Source organism: Artemia sp. Qi Xiang Cuo, unplaced genomic scaffold (genome assembly GCF_049724085.1).
Source record: "Artemia sp. Qi Xiang Cuo unplaced genomic scaffold, ASM4972408v1 HiC_scaffold_3180, whole genome shotgun sequence".
Taxonomy (NCBI): domain Eukaryota; kingdom Metazoa; phylum Arthropoda; class Branchiopoda; order Anostraca; family Artemiidae; genus Artemia; species Artemia sp. Qi Xiang Cuo.
The window spans coordinates 98,720-123,161 of record NW_028300574.1 but is presented as its reverse complement, the minus strand read 5'-3'; the positions used below and the strand labels follow the sequence as shown (position 1 = coordinate 123,161).

At 35.9% G+C, this 24,442-nt stretch overlaps 1 protein-coding gene across 2 annotated transcripts in view; it reads left to right on the top strand.

Moving 5' to 3' along the window:
- LOC148938520 (26S proteasome non-ATPase regulatory subunit 5-like) overlaps positions 1-1,573 on the top strand; it is a 49,490-nt gene extending 47,917 nt beyond the window's left edge. For both annotated transcript variants that reach the window (XM_089107730.1, XM_089107729.1), the window contains one exon: positions 1,313-1,573. In XM_089107730.1, the coding sequence (XP_088963856.1) occupies positions 1,313-1,521 (209 nt within the window). In that variant the 3' untranslated portion in view covers positions 1,522-1,573. The remainder of the gene's footprint in view (positions 1-1,312) is intronic.
- Positions 1,574-24,442: the final 22,869 nt, after the last annotated feature.

Below are 24,442 nucleotides of genomic sequence, written 5' to 3'. Positions count from 1 at the left end.
GATGCATGTTAATTTTTTTTTTCCCAGGGGCGATCGCATTGAACAAGTGATCCAGAAGATAGAAATAGGGCTCATTTGATAGAAAATCAAAAGTTTTAGCGCCCTTTTTAAGTTACCAAAAAAATTGGAGGGCAACTAGCCCCTTTTCCCCCCAAGTCATCCGATCAAAGTTTTGAGATACCCATTTGATTCAACAGGGTTTAAGGTCCAATAAATATGCCTTTGGGCATGACATAACCCCCTATTGTCCCTGGGGAAAGGACTGCCAGTTGTGCAATTTGCCCATTGTTCTCGTGCGGTATTTGTTATTGTGAAATTTATGGATTTTTTGTATTTTTTTTTGGGGGGGGGGGGGTATTTTCTGTGAAGGAGGGAAGGATTTCCCACGGGGAGCAAAGTTTCGTGGTGTATCCGGGGTAAATTTCACACGGGAGGGAGAGAAGGGACTTTCCTGGTCTGATTTGAAAACGGGCAGGATTTTTTTTTCAACTGAAAGTAAGGAGTAACACTAAAACTTAAAATGAACAGAAATTATTCAGTATATGAGGGGGACTGCCCCTTTCTTGACCCTCATTTTTTACGTTAAAGTTTGATTTTTTGTCACAGTTCTATATGAAAGGCTTGAATTTTAATGAATTATATTTTTAAAGAACTTAGACTTTACCTTAAAGAGTGAGGGTTAAGGAAGGAGTAGCCATTCCCCCACCCTCATATACAGAATAACTTTCCGATCAAATAAAATACTTCGCTTAAACAAAACGTAAGAAAAAAAAAACACACAAATCTTATCGAACTTTGCTTCAATGTGAGTTTCCTTTGTTTTTTTTGTTTTTTTCGTTTTTCGTATAGCATGTGTGTGTGTTTTAATGTGTTTTATTTAAACTATTTTGTTTTTTTTCCCCTCGTCGATGGGAAGCCGGGAAGCCGGAATATTAAGGCTTTTATTATTATTTTTGTATAAACAAGTTTTTATTTTATTTTCCCAATCTTGTTAAAAATTGTAGGTTCAATTGTAAATGGAAAAGCACTGATCTATGAAACTGTTTAGTCATCATGCGCCTAAGGCATCTTCCAGCAATACATATTGGAACTCCTTGCATGGTTCTGGCTTCTTTAAGGGGATGTATCTATGAAGCCTCTATTAAATGATCAATTTGCGTAATTTACTTCCCCTGTCCATTGGAAAGGGGCTATATTTCGGTGAAAATCAAACACTTTTATTTTGAACTTGTATATTGTAATTATATTATGAACATACTACAAATCAATTACATATTACGGTGCTATGTCTTATATTTGTCGTTTTGTCTAGGTCTTCCCGAATTTTTGATGGATAAAGCAGTTGAACCCAACCAAGAATGTAGGAATACTAAGTACGATATCGTTGCTAAATTATCACGTTCCCCATCTGCAAAACAGATTTTTGGTGAAGGATTATCAAAGTTATTTCAAGAACATTTTCGAGAGGGACCGTACTTTTTCAGAAGCCAGGCTGAAGTTGCTATGGAAAGTCGTCAGTGATAATTCCTTCTCCTTTCTCTTATTTTTGTAATATATAAAATATTCAATTGGTTCGTTTTTGCATTTTAATGAAACAAGCAGTAGAATAATTTTATTTAAATGCACAAAAACTGGTTACTATATTTAAACCCCGCGCACATAGCCGTTGTTTGATTTCGTGGATTTTAAGAAATAATCGTTTGATAATTTATTTAGTTATCGCCCATTCTACAAAGAGTCTTAGGGGAGAGCTGGAGAACTGATGAAGAGGGTATGAATGGTATCATCGATTCTCCTTTCTCCTTTAAAGTTCACTATATCTCCTTTAAACACTTCACTTCAAGGAGGTGTTCTTACGATTGATGCTTTGGTCATTTGTTTTCTAAGGAGAACAGAAACAAAGAAATAGTACCTTCTTCAAACACTCCAAGATGGATGCTTTGGTCATGTTTTTTCCAAGGAGGAAAAAAAAAGGAAGTAGTTCCTACTTCAAGCGCTCAAGTTATGGGAGGTATTCTTACGATCGATGCTTTGGTCATCTGTTTTCTAAGGAGAACAGAAACAAAGAAATAGTACCTTCTTCAAACACTCCAAGATGGATGCTTTGGTCATGTTTTTTCCAAGGAGGAAAAAAAGAAGGAAGTAGTTCCTCCTTCAAAAACTCCAGCTATGGGAGGTATTCTTACGATCGATGCTTTGGTCATCTGTTTTCTAAGGAGAACAGAATCAAAGAAATAGTACCTTCTTCAAACGCTCCATGGATGCTTTGGTCATCTTTTTCAAGGAGAACAAAAAGAAGGAAGTAGTACCTACTTCAAACACTCCAGTTATGGGAGGTATTCTTACGATCGATGCTTTTGTCATCTGTTTTTTAAGGAGAACAGAAACCAAGAAATAGTACCTTCTTCAAACACTCCAAGATGGATGCTTTGGTCATCTTTTTTCCAAGGAAAACAAAAAGACGGAAGTAGTACCTACTTCAAACACTCCAGTTCTGGGAGGTATTCTTACGATCGATGCTTTGGTCATCTGTTTTCTAAGGAGAACTGAAAGAAGGAAATAGTACCTACCTCAAACACTCCAGTATGGAGGTATTTCGATCGATGCTTTGGTCATCTTTTTTCCAAGGAGAACAAAAAGAAAGAAGAAGTACCTCCTTCAGAAACTCCAGCTATAGGAGGTTTTCTTACGATCGATACTTTGCTCTTATGTTTTCTAAGGTGAACGAAAATAAGGAAATAGTACCTACTTCAAACACTCCAGTTTTGGGAGGTATTCTTACGATCGATGCTTTGCTCTTATGTTTTCTAAGGTGAACAAAAATAAGGAAATAGTACCTTCTTCAAACACTCCAAGATGCATGCTTTGGTCATGTTTTTTCCCAGGAGGAAAAAAAGAAGGAATTAGTTCCTACTTCAAGCTCTCCAGTTATGGGAGGTATTCTTACGATCGATGCTTTGGTCATCTGTTTTCTAAGGAGAACAGAAACAAAGAAATAGTACCTTCTTCAAACACTCCAAGATGGATGCTTTGGTCATGTTTTTTCCAAGGAGAACAAAAAGAAGGAAGTAGTTCCTACTTCAAACGCTCCAGTTATGGGAGGTATTCTTACGATCGATGCTTTGGTCATCTGTTTTCTAAGGAGAACAGAAACAAAGAAATAGTACCTTCTTCAAACACTCCAAGATGGATGCTTTGGTCATCTTTTTTTCCAAGGAGAACAAAAAGAAGGAAGTAGTACCTCCTTCAAAAACTCCAGCTATAGGAGGTGTTCTTACGATTGATATATTGCCCATATGTTTTCTAAGGTGAATAAAAATAGGGAAATAGAACCTACTTCAAACACTCCAGTTATGGGAGGTATTCTTACGATTGATGCTTTGGTCATCTGTTGTCTAAGGAGAACAAAATCAAAGAAATAGTACCTTCTTAAACACTCCAAGATGGATTCATTGGTCATGTTTTTTCCAAGGAGAACAAAAATAAGGAAGTAGTACCTCCTTCAAAAACTCCAGCTATAGGAGGTGTTCTTACGATCGATGCTTCGGTCATCTGTTTTCTAAGGAGAACAGAAACAAAGAAATAGTACCTTCTTCAAACACTCCAAGATGGATGCTTTGGTCATCTCTTTTCGAAGGAGAACAAAAAGAAGGAATAAGTACCTCCTTCAAAACTCCAGCTATAGGAGGTGTTCTTACGATCGATATATGGCCCATATGTTTTCTAAGGTGAACAAAAATAAGGAAATAGTACCTACTTCAAACACTCTAGTTATGGGAGGTATTCTTACGATCGATGCTTTGTTCATCTGTTTTGTAAGGAGAACAGAAACAAAGAAATAGTACCTTCTTCAAACACTCCAAGATGGAGGCTTTGGTCATCTTTTTTCCTAGGAAAACAAAAATAAGGAATTAGTACCTACCTCAAACACTCCAGGTCTGGGAGGTATTCTTACGATCGATGCTTTGGTCATCTGTTTTCTAAGGAGAACAGAAACAAAGAAATAGTACCTTCTTCAAACACTCCAAAATGGATGCTTTGGTCATATGATTTCCAAGTAGAACAAAAATATGGAAGCAGAACCTATCTCAAACGCTCCAGATATTGTAGGTCTTCTTACGATAGATGATTTTGTCATCCGTTATATAAGGAAAACAGAAACAAAGTTAGAGTACCTTCTACAAACACTCCAAGATGGATGGTTTGATGATGTTTTTTCAAAGGAGAACAAAAATATGGAAGTAGTTCCTACTTCAAGCTCTCCAGTTATGGGAGGTATTCTTACGATCGAAACTTTGGTCATCTGTTTTCTAAGGAGAACAGAAACAAAGAAATAGTACCTTCTTCAAACACTCCAAGAAGGATGCTTTGGTCATGTTTTTTCCAAGGAGGACGAAAAAAAGGAAGTAGTACCTCCTTCAAAAACTCCAGCTATAGGAGGTGTTCTTACGATCGATACTTTGCTCATATGTTTTCTAAGGTGAACAAAAATAAGGAAATAGTACCTACTTCAAACAATCCAGTTATGGGAGGTATTCTTACGATCGATGCTTTGGTCATCTGTTTTCTAAGGAGAACAGAAACAAAGAAATAGTACCTTCTTCAAACACTCCTAGATGCATGCTTTGGTCATGTTTTTTCTAAGGTGTACGAAAATAAGGAAGAAGTACATACTTCAAAAACTCCAGTTATAGAAGGTATTCTTACGATCGATGCTTTGCTCATATGTTTTCTAAAGTGAATGAAAATATTGAATTAGTACCTACCTCAAACACTCTAGATATGGGAGGTATTCTTACGATCGATGCATTGGTCATCCATGTTTTAAGGAGAACAGAAACAAAGAAATAGTACATTCGTCAAACGCTCCAAGATGGATGCTTTGGTCTTTTGTTTTCCAAGGAGAACAAAAAGAAGGAAGCAGTACCTACCTCAAACACTCCAGCTATAGGAGGTGTTCTTACGATCGATGCTTTTGTGATCTGTTATCTAAGGAGAACACAAAAAAAGAAATATTACCTTCGTCAAACCTTTCAAGATTCATGATTTGTTCATCTTTTCTTCCAATGAAAAAAAAAATATGTACGAATCAACTAAAACAAAAACTCAAGCTATGGAAGGTATTCTTAAGATTGATACAGTTCCCTTATGTTTTCTAAGGTGAACAAAAATAAGGAAATAGTACCTACTTCATCCAATCTTGTGTATGTATGTTTTCTTAAGATTTATGCATTTGTCATCCGTGTTCTATGGAGAACAGAAACAAAAGAAATAGTACCAGCTCCAAAAATACATCGATGCATGAGTTGTACATCTGTTTTCATAGGAAAACAAAATTACGGAAGTAGTACCTACTTCAAACACTCCAGGTATTGGAGGTATTCTTACGATCGATGATTTGGACATCCGTTTTCTAAGGAAACCATAAACAAATAAATAGTACATTATTCAAACACTCCAAAATGGATGCTTTTGTCATCTGTTTTCCCAGGATAACAAAAATATGGAAGCATTTCCAACCTCAAAAGATCACGTTCTGTGAGGTCTTCTTACTAGCGATGCTTTGTTCATCTGTTATATAAGGAGAACAGAAACAAAGAAATAGTACCTTCTTCAAACACTCCAAGATGTATGCTTTGGTCATGTGTTTTCTAAGGAGTACAAAAAGATGGAAGCAGTACCTACCTCAAGCACTCCAGTTATGGGAGGTATTCTTACGATCGAATCTTTGGTCATCTGTTTTCTAAGCAGAACAGAAACAAAGAAATAAGTACCTTCTTCAAATATTCCATGATGCATGCTTTTTTCATCTTTTTTCTAATGTTAACAAAAATAACGAAGTAGGACCTACTTCAAAAACTCAAGCTATGGGAGGTAATCTTACTATTGATAATTTGCTCTTATGTTTTCTAAGGTGAACAAAAATAAGGAAATAGTACCTACTTCAAACAGTCCAGTTATGGGAGGTATTCTTACGATCGATGCTTTGGTCATCTGTTTTCTAAGGAGAACAGAAACAAAGAAATAGTACCTTCTTCAAACATTCCTAGATGCATGCTTTGGTCATCTTTTTTCCAAGGAGAACAAAAAGAACGAAGTAGTACCTCCTTCAAAAACTCCAGCTATGGGAGGTGTTCTTATGATCGATACTTTGCTCATATGTTTTCTAAGGTGAACAAAAATAAGGAAATAGTACCTACTTCAAACACTCCAGTTATGGGAGGTATTCTTACGATCGATGCTTTGGTCATCTGTTTTCTAAGGAGAACAGAAACAAAGAAATAGTACCTTCTTCAAACACTCCAAGATGGATGCTTTGGTCATCTGTTTTCCAAGGAGAACAAAAAGAAGGAAGCAGTACCTACCTCAAACACTCCAGGTATGGGAGGTATTCTTACGATCGATGCTTTGGTCATCTGTTATCTAAGGAGAACAGAAACAAAGAAATAGTACCTTCTTCAAACACTCCAAGATGTATGCTTTGGTCATCTTTTTTCCAAGGAGAACAAAAAGAAGGAAGTATTACCTCCTTCGAAAACTCAAGCTATAGGAGGTGTTCTTACGATTGATTCTTTGCTCATATGTTTTCTAATGTGAACAAAAATAGGGAAATAGTACCTACTTCAAACACTCTAGTTATGGGAGGTATTCTTACGATTGATGATTTGGTCATCTGTTTTCTAAGGAGAACAAAAACAAAGAAATAGTACCTTCTTAAACACTCCAAGATGGATGCATTGGTCATGTTTTTTCCAAGGAGAACAAAAAGAAGGAAGTAGTACCTCCTTCAAAAACTCCAGCTATAGGAGGTGTTCTTACGATCGATGCTTCGGTCATCTGTTTTCTAAGGAGAACAGAAAAAAAGAAATAGTACCTTCTTCAAACACTCCAAGATGGATGCTTTGGTCATCTTTTTTCCAAGGAGAACAAAAAGAAGGAAGCAGTACCTACTTCAAACACTCCAGTTAAGGGAGGTATTCTTACGATCGATGCTTTGGTCATCTGTTATCTAAGGAGAACAGAAACAAAGAAATAGTACCTTCTTCAAACACTCCAAGATGGATGCATTGGTCATGTTTTTTCCAAGGAGTACAAAAAGATGGAAGTAGTACCTCCTTCAAAAACTCCAGCTATAGGAGGTGTTCTTACGATCGATGCTTTGGCCTTCTGTTTTCCAAGGAGAACAAAAATAAGGAAATAGTACCTACTTCAACCACTCTAGTTAAGGGAGGTATTCTTACGATCGATGCTTTGGTCATCTGTTTTCTAAGGAGAACAGAAACAAAGAAATAGTACCTTCTTCAAACACTCCAAGATGCATGCATTGGTCATCTTTTTTCCAAGGAGAACAAAAAGAAGGAAGTAGTACCTCCTTCAAAAACTCCAGCTATAGGAGGTGTTCTTACGATCGATGCTTTGGTCATCTGTTTTCTAAGGAGAACAGAAACAAAGAAATAGTACCTTCTTCAAACACTCCAAGATGGATGCTTTGGTCATCTTTTTTCCAAGGAGAATAAAAAGAAGAAATAAGTACCTCCTTCAAAAACTCCAGCTCTAGGAGGTGTTCTTGAGATCGATCTATGGCACATATTTTTTCTAAGCAGAACAAAAATATGGAAATAGTACCTAATTCAAACACTCTAGTGATGGGAGGTATTCTTACGATCGATGCTTTTGTCATCTGTTTTCTAAGGAGAACAGAAACAAAGAAATAGTACCTTCTTCAAACACTCCAAGATGGATGCTTTGGTCATCTTTTTTCCAAGGAAAACAAAAAGACGGAAGTAGTACATACTTCAAACACGCCAGTTATGGGAGGTGTTCTTACGATCGATGCTTTTGTGATCTTTTTTATAAGGAGAATTGAAACAAAGAAATAGTACCTTCTTTAAACACTCCAAGATGGATGCTTTGGTAATCTTTTTTACAAGGAGAACAAAAATACAAAAGAAGTACCTACATCAGCCACTCCAGCGATGGGAGTTATTCTTACGATAGATACTTTGATCTTATGTTTTCAATTGTGAACAAAAATAAGGAACTAGTACCTATTTCAAACACTCCAGTTTAGGGAGGTATTCTTACGATCGATGCTTTGGTCATCCATTTTCTAAGGATAACAGAAACAAAGAAATAAGTACCTTCTTCAAATATTCCTTGATGAATGCTTTTGTCATCTTTTTTCCAAGGAGAACAAAAACAACGAAGCAGGACCTCATTCAAAAACTCAAGCTATAGGAGGTGTTCTTACGATTGATACATTGCTCATACTTCAAACAATCCAGTTTTGGTAGGTATTCTTACGATCGATACTTTTGTCATCTGTTTTCTAAGGAGTACAGAAACAAAGAAATAGTACCTTCTTCAAACACTCCAAGATGGATGCTTTGGTCATATGATGTCTAAGTAAAAAAAATATACGGAATTAGAACATACTTCAAAAACTCCAGTTCTTGGAGGTCTTCTTACGATTGATCTTTGGTAATACGTGTTCTAAGGAGACCTGAAACAAAGAAATAGTACCTTCTTCAAACACTCCAAGATGGATGCTTTAGTCATGCTTTTTTCACAAGGAGAACAAAAAGAAGGAAGTAGTACCTACTTCAAACACTCCAGCTATAGGAGGTGTTCTTACGATCGATGCTTTGGTGATCTGTTTTCTAAGGAGAATACAAACAAAGAAATAGTACCTTCTTCAAACGCTCCACGCTGGATGATTTGTTCATATTTTTTCCAAGGCGAACAAAAAGAAGGAATAAGTACCTCCTTCAGAAACTCCAGCTATAGAAGGTGTTCTTACGATGGATACTTTGCTCATATGTTTTCTAAGGTGAACAAAAATAAGGAAATAGTACCTATTTCAAACACTCCAGTTATGGGAGGTATTCTTACGATCGATGCTTTGGTCATCTGTTTTTTAAGGAGAACAGAAACAAAGAAATAGTACCTTCTTCAAACACTCCTAGATGCATGCTTTGGTCATCTTTTTTCGAAGTAGAACAAAAATAAGGAAGTAGTACCTTCTTCAAAAACTCAAGCTATAGGAGGTGATCTTACGATTGATATATGGCCCATATGTTTTCTAAGCCGAACAAAAATAAGGAAATAGTACCTACTTCAAACACTCCAGTTATGGGAGGTATTCTTACGATCGATGCTTTGGTCATCTGTTTTCTAAGGAGAACAGAAACAAAGAAATAGTACCTTCTTCAAACACTCCAAGATGGATGCTTTGGTCATGTTTATTCCAAGGAGAACAAAAAGAAGGAAGTAGTACCTACTTCAAACACTCCAGCTATAGGAGGTGCTCTTACGATCGATGCTTTGGTCATCTGTTTTCTAAGGAGAACAGAAACAAAGAAATAGTACCTTCTTTAAACACTCCAAGATGGATGCTTTGGTCATCTTTTTTCCAAGGAGGACAAAAAGAAGAAAGAAGTACCTCCTTCAAAAACTCCAGCTATAGGAGGTGTTCTTACGATCGATACTTTGCTCTTATGTTTTCTAAGGTGAACAAAAATAAGGAAATAGTACCTACTTCAAACACTCCAGTTATGGGAGGTATTCTTACGATCGATGCATTGGTCATCCATGTTTTAAGGAGAACAGAAACAAAGAAATAGTACCTTCTTCAAACACTCCCAGCTGCATGCATTGGTCATCTTTTTCCAAGGAGAACAAAAACAACGAAGTAGTACCTTCTTCAAAACAAAAGCTATAGGAGGTGTTCTTACGATTCATACTTTGCTCATACTTCAAACACTCCAGTTTTGGTAGGTATTCTTACGATCGATGCTTTGGTCATCTGTTTTCTAAGGAGTACAGAAACAAAGAAATAGTACCTTCTTCAAACACTCTAAGATGGATGCTTTGGTCATCTTTTTTCCAAGGAAAACAAAAAGACGGAAGTAGTACCTACTTCAAACACTCCAGTTATGGGAGGTATTCTTACGATCGATGCTTTGGTCATCTGTTTTCTAAGGAGAACAGAAACAAAGAAATAGTACCTTCTTCAAACACTCCAAGATGGATGCTTTGGTCATCTTTTTTTCCAAGGAGAACAAAAAGAAGGACGTAGTACCTCCTTCAAAACTCCAGATAGAGGAGGTGTTCTTGAGATCGATCTAGGGCACATCTTTTTTAAAAGCTGAAAAAAATTATGGACATAGAACCTACTTCATACACTCCAGGTATGGGAGGTATTCTTACGATTGATGCTTTTTTCATATGTTTTCTAAGGAGAACAGAAACAAAGAAATAGTACCTTCTTCAAACACTTCAAGATGGATGCTTTGGTCATCTTTTTTCCAAGGAGAACAAAAAGAAAGAAGAAGTACCTCCTTCAGAAACTCCAGCTATAGGAGGTGTTCTTACGATCGATACTTTGCTCTTATGTTTTCTAAGGTGAACAAAAATAAGGAAATAGTACCTACTTCAAACACTCCAGTTTTGGGAGGTATTCTTACGATCGATGCTGAAAACAGAAACAAAGAAATAGTACCTTCTTCAAACACTTCTTGATGCATGCTTTGGTCATCTTTTTTCCAAGGAGAACAAAAAGAAGGAAGTAGTACCTTATTCAGAAACTCCAGCTATAGGAGGTGTTCTTACGATTGATACTTTGCTCATACTTCAAACACTCCAGTTATGGGAGGTATTCTTACGATCGATGCTTTTGTCATCTGTTTTCTAAGGAGAACAGAAACAAAGAAATAGTACCTTCTTCAAACACTCCAAGATGGATGCTTTGGTCATCTTTTTTCCAAGGAAAACAAAAAGACGGAAGTAGTACCTACTTCAAACACTCCAGTTCTGGGAGGTATTCTTACGATCGATCTTTGGTCATCTGTTTTCTAAGGAGAACTCAAACAAAGTAATAGTACCTTCATCAAACCCTCCAAGATGGATGCTTTGGTCATCTTTTTTCCAAGACGAACGAAAAGAATAAATAAGCACATCCTTCAAAAACTCCAGATATAGGAGGTGTTCTTGCGATCGATATATTGCCCATATGTTTTCTAAGCTGAACAAAAATAAGGAAATAGTACCTACTTCAAACACTCCAGTTAGGGGAGGTGTTCTTACGATCGATGCTCTTGTCATTTGTTTTCTAAGGAGAACAAAAACAAAGAAATAGTACCTTCTTAAACACTCCTAAATGCATGCATTGGTCATCTTTATTCAAAGGAGGAAAAAAACATGGAAGTAGATCCTCTTTCAAACACTCCAGCTATAGGAGGTATTCTTACGATCGATGCTTTGGTGATCTGTTTTCTAAGGAGAACAGAAACAAAGAAATAGTACCTTCTTCAAACACTCCAAGATGGATGCTTTGGTCATCTTTTTTCCAAGGAAGACAAAAAGAAGAAAGAAGCACCTCCTTCAAAAACTCCAGCGATTGGAGTTTTTCTTACGATCGATGCTTTGATCTTATGTTTTCTAAGGTGAATGAAAATATGGAAATAGAACCTATTTCAAACACTCCAGTTAAGGGAGGTATTCTTACGATCGATGCTTTTCTCTTATATGTTTTAAGGTGAACAGAAATAAAGAAATAGTACCTTCTTCAAACACTCCAAGATGGATTCTTTTGTCATCTTTTTTCCATGGAGAACAAATAGATGGAATTAGTACATACTTCAAACACTCCAGTTATGGGAGGTCTTCTTACGATCGATCTTTGGTCATCTGTTTTCTAAGGAGAACAGAAACAAAGAAATAGTACCTTCTTCAAACACTCCAAGATGGATGCGTTGGTCATCTTTATTCCAAGGAGAACAAAAAGAAGGAAGTAGTACCTCCTTCAAACACTCCAGCTATAGGAGGTGTTCTTACGATCGATGCTTCGGTGATCTGTTTTCTAAGGAGAACAGAAACAAAGAAATAGTACCTTCTTCAAACACTCCAAGATGGATGCTTTGGTCATCTTTTTTCCAAGGAGAACAAAAAGAAGGAAGTAGCACCTCCTTCAAAAACTCCAGCTATAGGAGGTGTTCTTACGATCGATGCTTTGCTCTTATGTTTTCTAAGGTGAACGAAAATAAGGAAATAGAACCTACTTCAAACACTCCAGTTATGGGAGGTATTCTTACGATCGATGCTTTGGTCATCTGTTTTTTAAGGAGAACAGAAACAAAGAAATAGTACCTTCTTCAAATACTCCTTGATGCATGCTTTGGTCATCTTTTTTCCAAGGAGAACAAAAACAAGGAAGTAGTACCTCCTTCAAAACTCAAGCTATAGGAGCTGTTCTTACTATAGATTCTTTGCTTCCTACTTCAATCACTCCAGGTCAGGGAGGCATTCTTACGATCGATGCTTTTGTCATCCGTTTTTTAAGGATAACTGAAACCAAGATATAGTACCTTCTTCAAACACTCCATAATGGATGATGTGGTCATCTTTTTTCCAAGAAAAACAAAAAGACTGAAGTAGTACCTACTTCAAAAACTCCAGTTCTGGGAGGTATTCTTACGATTGATGCTTTGGTCATCTGTTTTTTAAGGAGAACAGAAACAAAGAAATAGTACCTTCTTCAAACCCTCCAAGATGGATGCTTTGGTCATCTTTTTTCCAAGGAGAACAAAAAGAAGGAAGTAGTACCTCCTTCAAAAACTCCAGCTATAGGAGGTGTTCTTGCGATCGATATATTGCCCATATGTTTTCTAAGGTGAACAAAAATAAGGAAATAGTACCTACCTCAAACACTCCAGTTCAGGGAGGTATTCTTACGATCGATGCTTTTGTCATCTGTGTTATAAGGAGAACTGAAACAAAGAAAGAGTACCTTCTTCAAACGCTCCAAGATGTATGCTGTGCACATCTTTTTTACAAGGTGAACAAAAAGAAGGAAGAAGTACCTCCATCAAAAACTCCAGCTATAGGAGGTGTTCTTACGATCGATACTTTGCTCATATGTTTTCTAAGGTGAACAAAAATAGGGAAATAGTACCTACTTCAAACACTCCAGTTATGGGAGGTATTCTTGCAATCAATGCTTTGGTCATCTGTTTTCTAAGGAGAACAGAAACAAAGGAATTGTACCTTCTTCAAACACTCCAAGATGGAGGCTTTGGTCATCTTTTTTCCAAGGAGAACAAAAAGAAGGAAGTAGTACCTACTTCAAACACTCCAGTTATGGGAGGTATTCTTACGATCAATGCTTTGGTCATCTGTTTACTAAGGAGAACAAAACACATAAAGAAAAAAAAACCCAGCAAAAATGGGGTTTTTATTGGCCAAATGAAAATACTGAAAAAACACAACAAAGCAAATATTTCGAGGACAAACGCCTCTCTTCTTCACCGTGAAACGAAATAATGTATCCAAGGAAAGTGCCGAAGAAACAATAACAAACAAACGCGGAAAGTCAATGTGAAAAGAACCAAAAAATTTAAAAGATGAATAAAATTCAATAAAAGCCAAAAATTATAAGAATTAAAACCAAATACCTAACAACCATAAAAGCGAGCTATTCGCCAATATCCGCGATTTGCACAAAATCCAAAAAATTATGAACTGCCATCGACGGATACTAGCGAACAGTCTTTTTATTCCTTTAGGTTTATAAATGGGTTTTAATCCAGATGAAAGTTGGACAGAGCAAAGATCTTTCAACCACTTTCGACAATTAAAAAGAGCATTAGCCCTTTTAATTTCCAATCGAATGAGCCATTTTAGAAGTTTCTACATCAACACTTTTTATAAAAACCTTATATGCCCCAAGGGCATAACTTACAACCCTTACCTTGAGTTCTGTGGGGGGGGGGGGTCATCCTCAAAGACCTAATTTCCAGAACTTTCAAATACGTTGAAAAAATGGCTATCTCATAATTTTGACTGGATGTATTTGGGAAAATGGTGGGTGTGAGAGGAGGGTTAGTTGCCCTACAATCCCTGTCGACTTTTAAAAAGGGCACTAAGTGAGCCATTTTTGAAGTTTCTACGACAACGTTATTTATAAAAACCTTATATGGCCCCAGGGCATAACTTACAACCTTGCCGTCGGGCTGTGGGGAGGGGGGTTGTCATCCTCAAAGGCATAATTTCCGGACCTTTCAACGACGTTGAACAAATGGCTACGTTGAACAAAGTGACTATCTCAAAATTTTGATTGAATTTGTTATGGGAAATGGTGGGCGTGAGAGGGGGGTTAGTTGCCCTCCAATCACTTTCGACTATTAAAAATGGCACTAGCCCTTTCAATTTCCAATCGAATGAACCCTTTTTGAAGTCTGTATGACAACACTTTCTATAAAAACCTTATATTCCCCCAGGGCATAGCTTGCAACCCTTGCCCTGGGGGTTGTGGGAGGGGGTTGTCATTCTCTAAGACCTAATTTTCAGAAATTTAAACTACGTTGAATAAAATGGCTATCTCAAAATTTTTATTGGGTGTGTTTGGGGAAATGGTGGGCGTGAGAGGTAGGTTAGTTGACCTCCAATTACTTTTGACTATTAAAAAGAGCACTAGCCCTTTCAATTTCCAATCGAATGAGCCCTTTTTGAAGTTTCTAGGACAACACTTTCTATAAAAAAAACCTTATATAACCCCGGGGCATAACTTACAACCCTTGCCCTGAGGATTGGGGGGGAGGTTCATCCTCAAAGACCTAATTTCCAGAACTTTGAGCAAAATGGCTTTCTCAAAATTTTGATTGCCTGTGTTTGGGGAAATGGTGGGCGTGAGAGTATGGAAAGGTAGATGAGAAAGGTTAAATGGGTGAGTATGGAAAAGACGAGAGTTACAGAGCTTTCAAAAAGACAACAATATTTTTTTTGTTTTATGATCTTATTTTATGTTAGAACATAAGAAAACGAACGCTTACATAGCAGTACTTCCTGATAAAAACAACATTAGTAATAACCATAGGTGCTAGCTGATGCATGCCTGAGCTCTATCGATTCTGAACAGGCATTTGATTCATCCAATAACGAAGACTACCGTGTCTTAGCCCCGTTTGTATGTATTCTATTGATTGATTTCTCCTAAAGAACATACCAAATGTGAGGAACATACCAAATGTGAGAGCATAGAGTTAAACGGAAAAATTAAAACTCTTTTAGACTTAGATTTTTTAGATGATTTAAGTATTCTAGATAAAAATGTTAATGAAATGAATCCGTTTTGAGAGTTCGAATTAAAGAATAGGTTTGGCAATTAATATCAGGAAGATTAATTCGTTTAAATGCTATATAACGCAAAAATTAATTTAGCTGATTGCTGTATTTGCCTATAGATATAATGGTTAGTAAGGCGGGTGAATGTAAAAACTATGTAAAGAGTAGAATAGCCTAGGCACTTGGGTTTTTTGTTGTTGTCAAAACTGAGCTCTTGGAGTAATGACATTGGTCAAATATGGCTTTCAATCGTGGGTGTTTCGAAAGGTCAATGAAGAAATGCTAGATGTTTTCGAGAGGAATTGTTTTGTACATTCATTTGAATGTTCGTGTATCAATTAATAAGTTGTCCCAGAAATGGGGTTTGATCCCACTATTTAGGGCTATAATAAAAGGAATATTAATATGGCTATATCACGTTTTAGGGATGAAGGATGGTAGGTTGGTTAAAAAAAAGGTGCTTTTTGGGTATCCAGCTAGGTCCAAACAGAAAGCAGGATGTCCTCGAATGGGGTGAGGATTGTTCATTTGACAAAATTTAATAAGAAATAGGAACTTCCTGCGAGAAAACGGAGAGTGAAGCTCTGAATGGAGTGAGATGAGGAAGGAGTGGATGTCCACTTGAGTTAGTCTTAGGTGGCCCGGTGCTTCGACTAGTTGTCTAACGTAGTAGTGGAGTAAGCAGTAATGTTTCCAGAGGTAGGTAAAGTCTGCCAAAGTAATTATATGGGGGAAGGGGGAATGTTCTGTTTCTAGGAAAGTGTCCTAGTTTTGTTTGATCGTTACAAAATTTTGTGCTTTTGTATATTCTTGGTCTTAATAGCAAGGGTAGGGGTAATAACCCAGTGTTTGCCCTTCGTCTGAGAGGTTCTACTATAATTTTATCCCTTTACTGCCAATTAACCCTGAAACCATATAAAGATTGTTTCTCCTCTTAGAATTTTTTCTGTAACTCTACTAATTTAGTTAGAATAACCCTCCTTGGAGGCTTTGAAAATCAAAGGATTCAGAATTTTTACTAGATAATTGCTGGTATAAATTGTTGAATTCCTTGATATGTTCCTCAAAACAAACTCCAAGTGTATAATTTGCTTTATAGCAACGGAGTTCGATTTAGCGAAGAGCATTTTTGAAGATCCTCTTCAAAAATCCTAAGATTTAATCCATGCTTGTTAAATGTGCTGCGAAAGACCAGACGTAAATTATGTCAGATTTTGTTTAATTTATCTTATGTCTAGTCGTGTTCCTTTAAGACAAGTTGAAGTTTTTTTTTTTTTTTTTTTTTTTTTTTTTTTTTTTTAGCCTGGTCCTTTGATTTTAATGATGATTAATGGTTAACCTTTTTACAAGGTTAATTTCGAGTTTTGGTCTTCAAGACCATAAGAAAAATATTCCTGGGACGAAGTTTCTTGAAAACTGCAATTTTGCATACGTCTGTGTAGATAAAAGTAGGACTAATTCAAGGGAAGAGGGGCCTAGAACATTTACAAACATATGTTCACGCAATGTGGCTTAAAAATAGCTTGACATAAAACAGGGTGGAAATTGTGTTGGACAGCAATCTAAAATATGTTAAATAAGTAAACGAAAACAAAATGCAATGAATAAAATTTACATTTTCTAACCTCTTCATAGATTATCAGCTAACTATCCCGCCCCCTGCCAACTCTGGGCCCCATATGTCCCTGTGTGTTCCTGCTATACATTGATCCACCTGTAATTTTAACCTTAACCATATACCACATCTTTTTGGGTCCTTTTTAACGTTCAAATCATACTTTGTTGACCATTTATCAGACGGGGCGTCGTTTGCGGGTGGCTAGGGGGGGGGGAAGTTGCCCCGAAAAATGCGGAGAAAAAAATATTATACATCCCATGCCCTTTGACTATCCAGATATGGACCCCTCTTGCCCCCCAATAAAAATACTGGAGATTCGCCCCTGGTTATTAGTACGGATGTCATTGTAAATTTTGCGTAAAATTCGTTTTAAACTTTAAAGCGATCTGCTTTATTGTCTTTGCTTTTTTAATTATTACACAATTTGTGTCGATTGAGTAGCCACACACTTGTGGGAGAATCAGTTGTGTCGCAACTTCCTAGTCTTAACTGATTTAAGGAAGAAAAAAGGTTTGTATGCTTCATTAAATTAGTTACCAAGTCCTTGAAAAGGACTTAATTATTTAAGTATAAAATAATATCTAAACATTATTATCCAAGACAATAGCCCTAATTTTAAGGCTTATAATACTTTCACTTTTTTTGTGTGCATTTTTTTATTGTTTCTTTTTCTAGACAAAAGAACAAAACTAACTGCGAAAATTTCTCGAGGATTAGATGGTTCATGGTGACTCTTCGAGAAAGTGCTTATATTGATTGCTGTAAATTTTGTCCTTATACTTTTAATATTATTCAAATCGATATAGAATATTTCATTATTTAAGAATAAGCCCGAATTTTGGTTTGGAGGTGGGACTGTTGGATGCAGGGAAATCTTTTCAATGTCTCTTTAGCATTAAAATAACCACAACATAGGGTGTTTTGTAATTTTGTGCTTTTTGAGATTGGAAGGGGCTGGGTAATTGAAACCTTGCAATCCTCCTGGCCCTGACTTTATGTTGGACTATTGCAGTTTTAGTCAAGTTGTTATGCATAAAACTGAATGAGTTAAAAGAAGATTGTACTATTTGACCATATTATATCAAATAAGTAATGAAGTGAGTGTGTTCTTGTGAGTCTTCTGGGAAAAAATTTTTGTGGTGCAAATATCTGGATTTCTCGTGCGTTTTTCCTAATTTCCTGAATGGTTTTATAAATTTCCTTACGCTGTTGTCCAGTGGCACCAATTGTGAAAGAGTAATCGGCCCTCCCCCTGACTAAGATTTGTTAGCCCCCCAAACTTTGTTTTTTTGTTGTTTTCATAGAAAAAATCGAAAAAAAGTACACATTTATCCCTCTTCCTAGGATTTGAATTACTTCTTGCATCATTCTCCCCAATTTCCGTGAATTAGCGTCACTGCTGTTGTCAAAGAAGGGCTGGCTTTCCCTCAGAGATCATTCCTGATATGTGGTTTTTGAATTTTCCAATTTTGTAAGGACTGCTTGAGAAAAACCATGCAGTACAACAATCGAGCTGAACACAACTAATGAAGAAAAATACGAGTTGCAAAGATGTGGAGCCAACCAAATAACAACTTCGCGTATTGAGAATATAGAGACTGTCCCCGTAGATCTGTTGGAAGTGCCCAAAATTTAGTCATAGAGCTTCAAACGCCACTCTTTACGATCAAAGCAGTTCCAGCTCACTTCATTTATCATCAACAACTGGCTTAGATAATTTCTCCATAATGCAAAAAGACCACTTTCCTGGAAAATATATTGAAATGGCCTCTGGGGGAGAAATAGAAAAGGTGGATATCCTTGATCAACTTGGGAAGAGTTTCTATTGCTACTACAAACTGTTACTTATGGCAGGTTCGTAGCAGTAATTGAGTCGTACAAGAAACCTTCTCAGGAACCTACAAATATTGGGCTTTAAGTATTATAATTTTATACTCTTCGGGAACGTTCTCATTTCTCTTCCTCGAGCGTTAGCCATGTCGGCCTGCGTCTTTAATATATTAACTAAGAAAATAAGTTTTTTTTATCTGAAAGCAAGGAGCGACATTAAAACTTAAAACGAACAGAAATTATTCCGTACATGAAAGGGGATATCCCTCCTCAACGCCTCGCTCTTTACGCTAAAGTTTTTTATTGTTTTAAAAATAAAGTTGTGAGAAAGAGTCAAACTTTAGCGTAAAGAGCGAGGCGTTGAGGAGGGGACAGCCCCTTTCATATACGGAATAATATCTGTTCGTTTTAATGTCGCTCCTTACTTTCAGTTGCAAAAACTTATTTTTTTCATTTAATTTCTGAACGTTTTTGAATTAATAGAGCTTTGATTTTGGCTAACCGTACACGAAAAATTAAAACGAAAGTTGCATATTAATTTTCCTTTTTTTTCGCTAATTGGCATTCTGAAAATTTTGTTCTGAAGTAACTCAACAATTTACTTAGGTAACGAATTTTTATATTCGTATGTTTTTATTAAGTACATTAGGGAGTTCGTTCCCTAGTCAATACCTCGCTCTTTACGCTAAAGTTCAAATTTTGTTCGAATCAGAATTCCCTGAATCACAAAGACCGGTTAATTAGAATAGATAGAAAGTACTAAAACAACTTTAGCGTAAAGAGCGAGGTATTGACTAGGGGGTGACCCCCCTCATATACGTAATAATTTCTGTTCGTTTCAAGTTTTAATGTTGCTTCTTACTTTAAGTTGAAAAAAACTTGTTTTTTATTTGATTTCTGATCGTTTTTTAAATAATGCTGGGAAATCTGACGCCCCCTTCAGAGAAATGTCCCTTTCTCCCAGGAAATATCCTCCATAGAAAAATTCTTCCCCGTAACCCCTACTCTGACCCTGATCCCCCACTAGAAAAAAATTCCTCGTGAAAACGCCTGTATACTTCCCAATAACCAATACTATATGTAAATTAAATAAAAAAAAACAAGTTTTTTTTAACTGAAAGTAAGGAACGACATTAAAACTTAAAACGAACAGAAATTATTCCGTATATGAAAGGGGCTGTCCCCTCCTCAACGCCTCGCTCATTACGCTAAAGTTTTTTATTGTTTAAGAAAAAAAGAGTTGTGAGAAAGTCAAACTTTAGCGTAAAGAGCGAGGCGTTGAGGAGGGGACAGCTCTCTTGATATACGGAATAATTTCTGTTCGTTTTAAGTATTAACGTCGTTCCATAGTTTAAGTTAAAAAAAACTTTTTTTTATATTTAATTTTTGAACGTTTCTGAATTAATGCAGGTTTTGATTTTGGCTCACCGTACATGAATAATTAAAACAAAATCTGTATATTTATTTTACTTTTATTTGGTTAAATGGCTTTCTCGAAACTTGTTTAATTTTATTTACGAACGTTTTTATTAGTAATAAATGTACGTAACTTACGAATTAACTTACGTAACGAACTTCAATATTCATAGATTTTTAATACCTATATTAGGGGGTTCACCCCCTATTCAATACCTTGGTCTTTAAGCTAAAGTTCGAATTTTGTTCCAATTCTTAAAAAATAACCCCTTAATCACAAAGGCCGTTAATTAGAATAAATAGCTCTTATGAAAGTACTAAAAAATCTTTGGCTTAAAGAGCGAGATATTGACTAGGGGGCGAACCCAAACATACACATAGTATTTTCTGTTTGTTTTAAGTTCTGATGTTGCTCCTTACTTTCAGTTGAAAAACTTGTTTATTTTTATCTAATTTATGATCTTTTTCTTTAATAATGCTGGAATATCTGGTGACCCCCTCACAGCAATGTCCCTTCCCCCCTGAAAACTTCGTTCATGGAAAGATCCTCCCATATAGCCCCCGGCCCCCCACCCCCCACCTACCAGAACAAATCCCGCCTGAAAACGTCTGTATACTTCCCAATAAACAATACTATATGTTCACATTGGATAAAGTTCATAACTTTCAGCCCTCCCCCCGGGGACTTTGGGGTATTAAGTCATCTTAAAAGACATAGTTATCATATTTTCAACCATGTTGAACAAAATGGCTATCTCAAAATTTTGATCGGGTGACTTTGGGAAAAAAATTAGCGTGGGAGGCACTGGGTCGATACGATCACCCCTGGGGAAAAAAACAACAAAAAAACAAATAAACACGCATCCGTGATCTTTCTTCTGGCAAAAAATTCAAAATTCCACATTTTCGTAGATAGGTGCTTGAAACCTGTACAGTAGGGTTCTCTTATACACTGAATATGATGGTGTGATTTTCATAAGGGTTCTATTACTTTTAGGGGGTCTTTCCCTCTTTTTCTAAAATCAGCCAAATTTTCTCCGGCGCGTAACTTTTGATGCGTAACTTATAAGACTAAACCTGATGAAACTTATATATATTAAATCAGCATTAAAATTTGATTCTTTTGATGTATCTACTGGTATCAAAATTCCGTTTTTTAGAGTTTCTGTTACTATTGAGCTGGGTCGCTCCTTACTTAAAGTTCGTTACCATGAACTGTTTGACAACAGGCAAAGTTTATAACTTGAAGTCCTTCCCCCGGAAACAGTGGGGGATTAAGTCATCCTCAAAGACATACTAATTAGATTTTCGACTTGGTTGAACAAAATACCTATCTCAAAATTTTTATTGGGTGACTTGGGAAACAAATGAGCGTGGGATGGGGCCAAGTTGCCCTCCAATTTTTTTGGTCACTTAAAAAGGGCACTAGAACTTTTAATTTCCGTTCAAATGAGCCCTCTCACAATATTCTAGGTGTAAGTTTTATGTGTGTGTGTGTGAGTTTATGTGTGTAAGTTTTTGTGTGTGTGTAAGTTTATATGTGTAAGTTTTTTTGTGTGTGTAAGTTTTTGTGTGTTTTTAAGTTTTTTTGTGTGTGTAAGTTTTTTGTGTGTGTGTAAGTTTTTTTTTTTTTTTAATTTTTTGTTTGTGTTTTATTTTTTTTATGTGTGTTATTTTTTGTGTAAATTTTTGTTTTTGTTAGTGTTTTTGGTTTTGTAATTTTTTGTGTGTGTTTATTTGTTTTTTTTTGTGATAGTTTTTGTGTGTGTGTAATGTAGTTTGTGTGTGTGTAAGTTTTTGTGTCTGTGTAAGTTTTTGTGTGTGTGTTAATTTTTGTGTGTGTGTAAGTTTTTGTGTGTGTGTGTGTAAGTTTTTGTGTGTGTGTGTGTAAGTTTTTGTGTGTGTGTGTAAGTTTTTGTGTGTGGGTGTGTAAGTTTTTGTGTGTGTTCAAGTTTTTGTGTGTGTGTAATTTTTTGCGTGTGTGCAAGTGCTTGTGTGTGTGTAAGTTGGTTTGTGTTTGAAAGTTTTTGTGTGTGTGTGTGTGTAAGTTTTTTTTTGAGTGTAAGTTTTTGTGTGGGTGTAAGTTTTTGTGTGTGTGTGTGTAAGTTTTTGTGTGTGTCTAAATTTTTGTGTGTGTTTTTATTTTTTTCTTTTTTTGTAAGTTTTGTGTTTTGTGTAAGTTTTTGTTTTATTGTTAGTTTTTTTGTGTGTGTATTTATGTGTGTGTGTGTGTGTTTTGTGTGTGTGTAGTTTCTGTGTGTGTGTAAGTTTTTTTTTGTGTAAGTTTTTTGTGTGTGTTTTAGTTTTTGTTTGTGTGTAAGTTTTTTTGTGTGTGTAAGTTTTTTTGTGTGTGTATGTTTTTTAGTTTTTGTGTGTGTGTGTGTGAGTTAATTCTTTCTTAAGTGTGCGTATTTTTTTTGTTATGTGTGTAAGTTTTTGTGTGTGTGTAAGTTTTTGTGTGTGTGTAAGTTTGTGTTTTTTTGTAGTTTCTGTGTGTGTGTAATTTTTTGAGTGTGTGTAAGTTTGTGTGTGGGTAAGTTTTTGTGTGTGTAAGTTCTAGTGTGTGTAAGTTTTTGTGTGTGTGTAAGTTTTTGTGTGTGTGTTAGTTTTTGTATGTGTGTGTAAGATTTTGTGTGTGTATAATTTTTTTTTTGTGTGTGTAATTGTATTTGTTTGTTTCAGTTTTTTGTTCGTAGGGGTAAGTTTGTGTGTGTGTGTGTGTAAGTTTGTGTGTGTGTGTATTTTTTTTTGTGTGTGTTAGTTTTTTGTGTTTTTGTGTAATTTTTTGTGTGTGTGTAAGTTTTTTGTTTGTGTGTAATTTTTTTTGTGTGTGTCAGTTTTTGTGTGTGTGTGTGTAAGTTTTTTTGTGTGTGTCAGTTTGTGTTTGTGTGTAAGTTTTTTTGTGTGTGTGTTTTTTTTTTTGTGTGCGTCTAAATTTTTGTTTTTTTGTGTAAGTTGGTGGTGTTGTTTTAGTGTGTGATTTCTGTTAAGTTTGTTTTGGTGTTTTAGTTTTTGTGTGTGTGTGTAAGTTTTTGTGTGTGTAAGTTTTTATGTGTGTGTAAGTTTCTGTGTTTGTGTATTTTTTTTTGTGTTTTAGTTTTTTGTGTGTTTTTTAGTTTTTGTGTGTGTTGATTTTTTTTCTTTTGTGTTAGGTTTATTGTTTGTGTTTTTGTTTATGTTTGTGTGTGTGTGTGTGTGTGTGTGTGTGTTTGTGTGTAAGCTTTTTGTGTGTGCTCATTTTGAAGTTGGAAAATATTAAATATGAATTTTTTGTGTTTTAAGTGTTTCATGACATTCTGATGTAAAAAAAAGTATTGCTTGGTGTTGAGGTATCCTAAAAGCTGTAAAGTAAAGTTGTGGGTGAAAAGGATGGCTACTTCAAGTTGTAAAATGGGTTTAGGAGGGGTATTAAGAAAACAACTTGCTCTGAAATGCCTTTTGAAAGTATTGCTTGAGGTATCCTAAAAGCTGTAAAGTAAAGTTGTGGGCGAAAAGGATGGGTACTTCAACCTGTAAAATGGGTTTAGGAGGGGCATTATGAAAAGAACTTGCTCTGAATTGCCTTTTGAAAGTATTGCTTGGTGTTGAGGTATCCGAAAAGCTGTAAAGTAAAGTTGTGGGCGAAAAGGATGGGTACTTCAACTTGTAAAATGGGGTTAGGAGGGACATTAAGAAAGGAACTTGCTCTGAAATGCCTTTGAAAAGTATTGCTTGGTGTTGAGATATCCGAAAAGCTGTAAAGTAAAGTTGTGGGTGAAAAGGATGGATGCTTCAACTTGTAAAATGGGTTTAGGAGGGATATTATGAAAAGAACTTGCTCTGAAATGTCTTTTGAAAAGTAATGCTTGATGTTGAGGCATCCATAAAGCTGTAAAGTGGGATTTTGAGTGAAAAGGATGGGTACTTGAATCTTTAAAATGGGTTTAGGAAGCACGTTAAGCAAGGAACTTGCTCTTAAGTGCCCTTTGAAAATATTGCTTGATGTTGAGGTGTCCAAAAAGCTGTAAAGTAAAGTTTTGGGTGAAAAGGATGGGTACTTCAACTTGTAAAATGGGTTTAGGCAGGACATTAAGAAAGAAACTTGCTCTGAAATGCCTTTGAAAACTATACATAAAGTTAGGTTGTACGTAGGCTTAAAACACTTGTTTTAAGTGTGTTTCATGACATTCTAAGATGTAAAAAAAGTTAAAAAAAAAATTGGTCACTACAAATATTATTTTTCTAATAGTAAAAGTTGCGACACACATATATATATCATTCCCATTTTGAAGTTGTAAAAAATTAAATATGAATTTTTTGTTTTTTAAGTGTGTTTCATCACAATCTGAGATGTAAAAAAAAAGTTAAAAAAAACTAAAAAAAAAAAACTAAAAAAAAACTCAAAAAAGAAAAAAAAATCAAAACAGTTTGGGGGGGGGGGTTTGGTGGAGGGGGGGAGGAGTTGGAGGGGTTGGAGGG